The sequence below is a fragment of the Anarrhichthys ocellatus genome, unplaced genomic scaffold, assembly GCF_004355925.1.
Source record: "Anarrhichthys ocellatus isolate YVR2014 unplaced genomic scaffold, GSC_Weel_1.0 scaffold248, whole genome shotgun sequence".
Taxonomy (NCBI): domain Eukaryota; kingdom Metazoa; phylum Chordata; class Actinopteri; order Perciformes; family Anarhichadidae; genus Anarrhichthys; species Anarrhichthys ocellatus.
The window spans coordinates 20,858-29,498 of NW_022280278.1; the positions used below are offsets into that span (position 1 = coordinate 20,858).

Consider the following 8,641-nt stretch of genomic DNA (forward strand, 5'->3'; position numbering starts at 1 on the left):
TTGTATTAATATTATTGTTATATTGATATTGTTGTGTATTGATGTTATTGTATGTTCAATTTTTTGATGCTTTGGCAATACTGTTTCTAAACTTTCATGCCAATAAAGCAAAATTTGAATTGAATTGAATTGAGAGAGAGAGAGAGACAGAGAGAGAGGGAGATGGAGAGAGAGAGAGAGAGAGGGAGATGGAGAGAGAGAGAGAGAGGGAGAGAGACGAAACACTTTTTACATGATTTATCATAATTTCATTCAGTCACGTGAGGGTACTAATTGTTCCAGAACATGTTTTTTGACACCTGGGCTCATTACCTACAGATATGTGAAATAAACGTGCAAAGAACCTTATTTACAATAAAAACTACAGCTCTCGTTAATTAAATTACATTTCAGTTTTGTGCTGTTGGACTCTTCATGTTTCTGCTGCACTCAATCTGCTCCCAGTGTTTGTTCCGCCCTCCTGAACACCTGCAGGCGCTGCTGTGGTTCTGCACCTGGAAGTGTCTCAGAACAACTTGTTCCACCAACGAAGAAGACACGTTGTTTTCCTCCCTGCAGAGATCGTCTTTGTGAAGATGTTTCACACGTCACCCAAACAAACTGTTTGAGACACAGGTGGTGCTGAGATTGCATTGACACAGAGGTGGAAGTATTCAGATACTTAGTAGAATAAATGAGAAATATGCAGAATGGCTATAATAATATATTTTATAATTATTGATGCATAAACATGTTCGTCACTTTAATTTAGCAGATGTTAAATGTGGAGCTCATTTCAACACATCGGTTAACAGTAATCTGTAGCCATAAATCATCATTTATTATATTTCTATGAATTTTTTGAATTGGTAAAGTAACTAAAATTATAAAATAAGTGAAGTATAAAGTGTAATACTTCCCTCTGAGGTTTAGTGGAGAAGACGTACAAAGTAGACCAACATGGAAGTACAGGCATCGAGTGAATTATCATGACTTTATTACTATCAGCACTTGGTGTCATTCCACCACTTCTATTGACAGAAATATAAAACATGTTTGATGGCATGTTGTCATGTTCCAGATGGGCACAAGGTGGCACCAGTTCACTCACCAGTTGCTTCACTGGTTTCAGCTTCACAGAGCTGAAGATTTGCTTTGTCCATTGATATTAAACTAAATATCTTTCAACACTGTTTTCTGACATTCAATGGACCAATCAATTCCTTTGCTTACCTAAAACAAATAATCAGCAGCTGGATTGATGAGGAAAAATGTCAGTTACAGCCCCAAATGAAATAGATTCCTATATGTTCACACATTTCCAGTCTGTCTCTGGACGTGGATTACTGTCTGGTCTGGATTACTGTCTGGTCTGGATCACTGTCTGGTCTGGATCACTGTCTGGTCTGGATCACTGTCTGGTCTGGATCACTGTCTGGTCTGGATCGGCCTCCAAACAGGACAGGTGTTTCCCTCTGGGTGGCGCTACAGAGCAGTTTCTACCTGCAGGTCGTCACTTTACTCAGTCGAACTGTGTCAATAACCCTCCAACACTAAAACATCTACATAACTACAAACTATGAACTTTATATTTACAGTTTCGTTCTATTCAATATTCATTTCTTTGCACTATATTCTATTTGTTTACAATTTACAGAAACACATAAACGTCTCATAAATGTGCTGTTAAACCTTTGGTCTCGGAAACAAATAGTAGTTTTTTGTGGTAATGAGGCAACTGTAAACTTAATAAATAAAGGTCGCTCTTCTATTCGCGTTACCAATCGATTCGTCAGACGACTAACTTGGTCATGCGTCATGGGTAATTTCACTCTCCGTGCAGCGCACCTTCCTGGCCTTATATAATAATAATTATAATATCATTTCTGGCTCTTTGTCCTGATTTAAATTCAGGAGTTCACAATCCTCTGCCCCCATGCCACACCTCAAAGCCTGCATTGCCCAGCCTTCTCCCAAACTTTCCTAGCCTAGAAGGTCCTCTTCAGTCCTTCATGAATTCAGCATCCCGTTACATGCGTCTTGGACTGGCAAAATCTACAAAACAAATGTACGACTCTGCATGGTCCTATTTTACTGCTTTCTGCGCAACTTTCTCTGTTCCCGTCATGCCTGTAAACTTTCCGATGATTCGTGCTTTTATTGTGCACTGTTTTGAGTCCCGAAAAATCCAACCTTCTTCCATCAAAGCAATTATTGCAGGTATTCAGTTTCATTTACGATGTGCAGATCCCTCAGTTTGTAGCCTGCTCGGGAACTGCTTCATTCGCCTCCTGTTCAACGGCTTAAAGAAAGAGCATCCAGGAAGCAACGATAAGCTTTTCATTACCTTTGTCACACAAACTGGTGTCTCAATTAAGGCTGGGGTGTTTTGGATTATGCATAGACTCATGACTGGAGACCTGGGTTCCTCTGGTGTGGTGAATTTGCAACCAGTTCGGACTCTTTCGATCCTTTGCATGATCTTACTGTTTCATACATCATCATAGATGCTCGCATGTACTCCATCTACCTCAAACATTCAAAAACTGACAGGGAAGGTAAAGGTTCGAACGTCGTTATCTCATTAACCAACACTGCATTCTGTCCTCTATCTTCAATAACCAGGTACCTGCAACAGCGTCCTGGTGCGATGCAAGACGAACCCTTGTTTCTGACCGACAAAGAAAAGCCACGTCAAGGTCTTGCTTTACCACCCGACTCTGTCTCCTCTGCAAACGAGGTGGACATCCTCTTCAGCTATACACCTCGCACCCCTTCCTCATCGGAGCAGCTACCTCTGCAGCCGCTCTGGTCCCAGCATCTACACTGGAAGCTACGGGTCGCTGGTCCTCAGCAGCTTATGAACGTTGCGTTCGCCTGGGAGTCACAGACGTTGGTCATTCTGTACAGATGACATCTATTGCACTTCTGTCCATCCTGATAGAGGATCCTCCTCTGTTGCTCTCCCAAAGGTCTGTTCCTCTTTTCTGTCCGTTAAAGGTTTTTTTTGGGGGATGTTATTCCTGTTCCGATGTGAGGGTCCTGGGACATGTCACATGTGTACAGATTGAAAAGCCCTCTGAGGCAGATTTGTGATTTTGGGCTGTACAAAAATGAATTGAATTGAATATAACTGCAGTTCAAAAAGCTATGAGCGCTACCTTAGAGACTACAAACCCCAATGCACGATAATAAATGAAAATAATAAGTTCCTGGCTGGGTTTCACTGCAACCTCTGCACTGCAACCACTGCAACCAATGACCTCTTTTGGGACGCATGCTTGCTCCTTTGTATTCTTAATGTAGCAGAAGGGAGCTTTTATCACTCGCTGGGCCTCGGTGTCTTCCCTTTAATTGCAAGGCCATCGCTAGCCAATCACGGTGGCCAGGCATCATATAAATGCGACGGGGATTCCCTTAGCTGTCCCCTGACGTCAAACGCGTTTCCCGCTTCCGGTCTGCCGGACTTCGGCTGCTGTTGCAGGTATGCAAGAATGCTGCTGCATTGTTTGTTAGTCGTGCTGTTTCGATATTACATTGGCTTTCTGTGATTTCATAGACTATCTCTGGGGCTCCCCTCGTCCTGCACAGGTAACTCACCTGCGGTTCCGTCAGTGAGTCTCGATTAGGTCCTGATTTGATGGTATTATGGTGTCATCACACTATATAACCGCGTCTTGCTTATATAGCAGCCGGTAGCAGCGCTACATCCCCTCCTCCCCCCTTCTGGAGCCGACGAATATTGCCTGATCGATAAGTGGTTTTATTTTTCTAGTTTATATACTTTGGTGTTAATAATTATTCTATTAATTTGATGTCATCCCGTATCACAGGGGACCTTTGGCTGGGTTCGAGCGGAACGCTGCCAGAAAGCGGCTACAGCTAACCCTGCTCACGTTTAAGGACACCGCTGTTTTGCTTACCGCTGTTTTGCTTACCGCTGTTTTGCCTATGCCCGCATTGCCTTTGGCTGTGTTGGAACAACGGCTTTGGCCTACTGGGTTTCGCCCCGGTCCCGTGCTGTTTGACGTCAGCATCACCCTTGTTTTAATGGAGAAAAACATATTTTTAGTTTGAGCCATTCTATGTGTATTCTGACAAGGGATGTTAAGGCCCACTCTGACCTTTAGTTTATATAAATTGGGTTACTGATCACCCCCCCCCCCCCCCCCCCCTGGCTGATCAGTTAACCAGAGTTGTTTTGTCTTTTCTTATTTTTTCCTTTTTTGGATTTTCCTTTCTGAGAACCAGAGCCTTTTGTAATTGTGTTCCTTGTCCCTGTAGGAGCTGCTAAGCCAAGGTGGTGGGGTTGGTGCCTCCGGGTGTTGGTGTCTCTCTTCGTGTGCTGTGGTTTGGTGTGCCCCTCTACCTCGCCACTGGTAAGCCGCAGCCCTACGCCTCTCTTTTAAATGAATGTATACGGTTATTTTTTTGTATTTTGTGTTTAACCTTATCTGGGAACCACTGTTTAATAATAAAGATTGTTTTTGTATTGGAACCACGTCTCATGCTAATCTGTATAATGAACCTGAATGTCCTATGAATCCTTGATACTGTGTGGGCAAAACTTAGTCTTTTGGTGAAATTCCTACGGTGGCGTTGTTGTGCTCTGACTATTGGTTAATGTCCACGTAAACTTTAAACCACATCCCACCTTTGTTTCGCCACATTAACGTAATGTTTGCTGAGGTCTGCAGCAGTCTTGCTGCTAGATATAGATATTTCACATAACTGTAGGATGGCCTCGTTTAGGATGGAATAGAATAGAAATGTACTTTATTCAGCCCCAAGGGGAAATGTGTCTGTGGCAGCAGCAAACAAGGTTGCAGAATAAGATAAAAATATTAAGTATGGAAAATGCACAATATATACAATATAATAAAATAACAGAGCAGGACCTATTAAATTTAAGAAAATAAAGTAATAAAAATGCACAGTATATACACTAAAGTAGGAAAAACTAAACAGTAGTGCACAAGATCGCCGCCAGCAACAACAGTGTAGCAGTGCTATAGTCTTGTGTATGATTTGGCCAGAGGTGATTTATTATAGAGTCTTATAGCAGTGGGCAGGAATGTTTTCCTGTATCGGTCCTTGTGACAGCGGAGCTGAATCAGTCTGTTGGCGAAAGTGCTCCGCTGTCCCTGCAGTAGGTGTGGAGAGGGTGGTCCGGGTTATCCAATATGGACAATAGTTTCTTCAGTGTCCTCCTCTCCACCACCTCTTCCAGATAGTCTTGTTTGCAGCCAATGATGGAGCCGGCCTTCTTAACCAGTTTGTTAAATCTGTTGGTGTCACAATCAGGCTTTGCCTTGGGTGTTTTGTGTGGTTTTCTGTAGCTCCTCACTTCCTTCACCTGTCCCTAATCAGTTCATTCAGTGCACCTGCCAGTCACACTCTCCCTCATCAGCACAACTCTCCTCACCTGTTCTAGTCACTATTTAAACCCCTGTCTTTCACTCACTCACTGCCAGATCATTGGTTTTTGTTTCCTACCTTCCCGCCCGTTTTGCTAGTCCCGTTCCTGGTTTCCCAGTCTGTCTGCCCTGTTTTTACCCTGCCTTGTCCTGCCGGATTTCCCCCCCTTGTCTCGTCCTTGGATTACGTGTTTGTTTCGTGAGTTATTAAAACCTTTTGTTCACTACTCTGACTGTCTGCATTTGAGTCCTCATTATGTCCCGTGACAGTTGGTGTCTTCGGCTCCAATGCTGCTCCCCCAGCAGACTACGGAGAAGTACAGTGCACTGGCCACAACAGACTGGTAGAACATCTCCAACATCTTGCTGCACACGTTGAAGGATCGAAGTTTCCTCAAGAAAAAGAGTCGACTCATCCCCTTCTTGTACACAGCGTTGATGTTGGTCTTCCAGTTCAGTCTGCTGTCGATGGAGACACCCAGGTACTTGTACTCCTCTACAATGTCCACATCATCTCCCAGAACTCTCACCGGTTGTGGAGCCGTCGTCTTCCTCCTGAAGTCGACCACCATCTCTCTGGTCTTGGCCACGTTCAGACGCAGGTGATTTCTACCAGCCCACTCCACAAAGTCTTCCACTACTGCCCTGTACTCCTCCTCCCGTCCGTCCCCTATACACCCGACCACTGCAGAGTCATCAGAGAACTTCTGCAGATGCATGACAGAAAATTGTAATGGAAGTCAGTGGTGTACAAGGTGAACAGGAAGGGAGACGCAACAGTTCCCTGTGGGGCTCCAGTATCACTGACCACCACATCAGACAGCACACGGCCCAGTTGGACAAACTGGTCTGCCCGTGAGGTAGTCAGTGATCCAGGAGACGGTGGATGCGTTAAACCCCACCACCCGCAGCTTCTCACTCAGCAGCACTGGTTGGATGGTGTTGAATGCACTGGAGAAATCAAAGAAAGTGATTCTCACAGAGCCACCGGTTCCATCCAGGTGCGACTGAGCTCGTTGCAGCAGGTAGATGATGGCGTCATCCACTCCCACATGAGGCTGGTACGCATATTGCAGAGGGTCCAGTGATGATTTCACCTGCGGTCGGAGGTGGGCCAAGACCAGCCTCTCCAGCACCTTCATCACATGTTATGTCAGGGCAACTGGTCGGTAGTCATTGAGGCCAGATGGTGTCGTCTTCTTTGGTACAGGAACCAGGCACGACGTCTTCCACAGTACCGGGACTTCTTCCTGCTTCAGGCTCAGATTGTATAGGTGTTGAAGGACAGACAGCTGGATGGCGCAGGTCTTCAGGACCCTGGGGCTGATGCCACCAGGTCCCGTAGCCTTTCCTTGATGTAGTCGCTCCAGCTGTCTTCTCACCTGGCCAGTCGTCACAGAGAGGGGGGGAGGGTGGCCATAGTGTCAGTGGTGGAAGAGCCCTTTGATGTAGAGGGCTCTGAGTCCATGCAGCTCACCAGAGGGGGGAGGCAGCCGAGGTGTGGTGTGCAGAGGAGACGGATGAGGGCTGTGAGCTAAACCTATCGAAGAAACAGTTTAGCTTGTTGGCCCTCTCCAGGGAGCCCCCTGGTTGTCTCCCTCCAACCCTGAAGCCGGTTATCTGCTTCATTCCAGTCCACACCTCATTCACGTTGTTCTGCTGGAGTTTGGCCTCCAGCTTCCTCCTGTAGGAGTCCTTGCGCTCCCTGAGCTTCACCTTCAGGTCGCGCTGGACTCTCCTGAGCTCCATGTCCCCAGACCTGAAAGCTGCTTTCTTCTTATTAAGAAGAGCTTTCAGGTCACTGCTGATCCATGGCTTGTTGGGGAAGCAGTGTACTGTCCGGGATGGAATGGTGGTTTGTTCACAGAATTTGATATATTCTGTGATACAGTCCGTCACGCTGTTGATGTCCTCCCCATGTGGTCCATACAGCACATCCCAATCCGTTGACTCAAAGCAGTCCTGTAGGGCATCATTAGCCTCCTGAGACCACCTCCTCACAGTCCTGGTGGTCACAGGCAGCCTCTGTACCAGAGGAACATACCTGGGTGTTAACAGGATCAGGTTGTGATCAGACCTGCCAAGGGGGGAAGGTCAGTGGCACTGTATGCATCCTTGCATTAGCATACAGTAGGTCTAGAATTTTATTGTTCCTAGTGGGGCAGTCAACATACTGGTGAAAAGTTGGCAGGGCTTTATCCAGAGTGGTGTGATTAAAGTATCCAGTAATTGCCAAAAATGCACCTGGATGTTGAATCTGCAGTCCAGACACAGTGGAGTGGATGGTGTCCACTGCTGTCACAGCGGCAGCTGATGGGGGGGGATGTACACAGTGACAACAATGGCGGACGAGAACTCCCTCGGCAAATAGTATGGATGCATCCATACAACGTCTCTGTCCGCCCGAACAGTCCTGAAGCCGCGCACCGACGCACTGTGGTCTGGGAAATCCGCGTGCAGCCATGTCTCCGTGGAACACATGACACTGCACTCACGGAAGTCCCTCTCGGCCTTTACCAGCGCGCCGAGCTCGTCCGTCTTATTTGCCAAAGACCTCACGTTCCCCACTAGTATCGCCGGTACTGAAGGTTTGTACCGCCTCCTCTTCGCCCTCCGTTTGGCTCCAGATCTGCAGCCCCGGCGTCTTCACCATAGCTCCGCCGGGATCTCAGGCCTGGCGCTGAGATCGCGCTGCTCACTCAGCGCGATCAGCTGATCACGGGAGTAAACAATGGCCCCGCTCATTGTGTGTGGCTCTCCGTTACACAGAGGGAGAAAAGTAACAAAGCCATGAGAGAAGTTGAGAAAAAAGTTACGGTCCGTTGTCTGACCGTAAAAACCAAACGTTAAGAAAAAAGAGAACTAAAACAAGAGAGGAAAGAGTGAAAAAAGACTCAAATTAAAACACACAGGGAGCTCCTGCAGCAACAGGCTGCCTCTGGCACGGCGCCATTTTGTTTAGGATGCATGCTTGCGCCCTTAATCTTAAAATAACGTCTGCTGAGGTCTGCAGCAAGCTCGTTGTTACACATAGCTTTTCCATAGTCCGGCTGATGCTTAGCATGGACGTCATACCAGACTTGGCGTTGGCTTCCGTTGTTTTAGGGGTTGGTGCTCGGTGCTCCCTGTTTTGGCTCGGTAGCTGCTGGCTAATCCGGGGAGCATTCAAAGAGCGGAGCCATCAGCGGCAAATTTAACTATTTCCATTTGTTGCAATAAATGGTTAAACAATCTATGACGAGTGT

General features: G+C 46.5%; 1 protein-coding gene across 1 annotated transcript in view; it reads left to right on the top strand.

The window, feature by feature from the left end:
* The first annotated feature begins 8,458 nt into the window (after nucleotides 1-8,458).
* Nucleotides 8,459-8,641, top strand: part of hm13 (histocompatibility (minor) 13) — a 28,448-nt gene continuing 28,265 nt past the window's right edge. Inside the window, exon 1 of the mRNA XM_031879344.1 lies at nucleotides 8,459-8,503. Coding sequence (XP_031735204.1) covers nucleotides 8,459-8,503 — 45 coding nt within the window. The remainder of the gene's footprint in view (nucleotides 8,504-8,641) is intronic.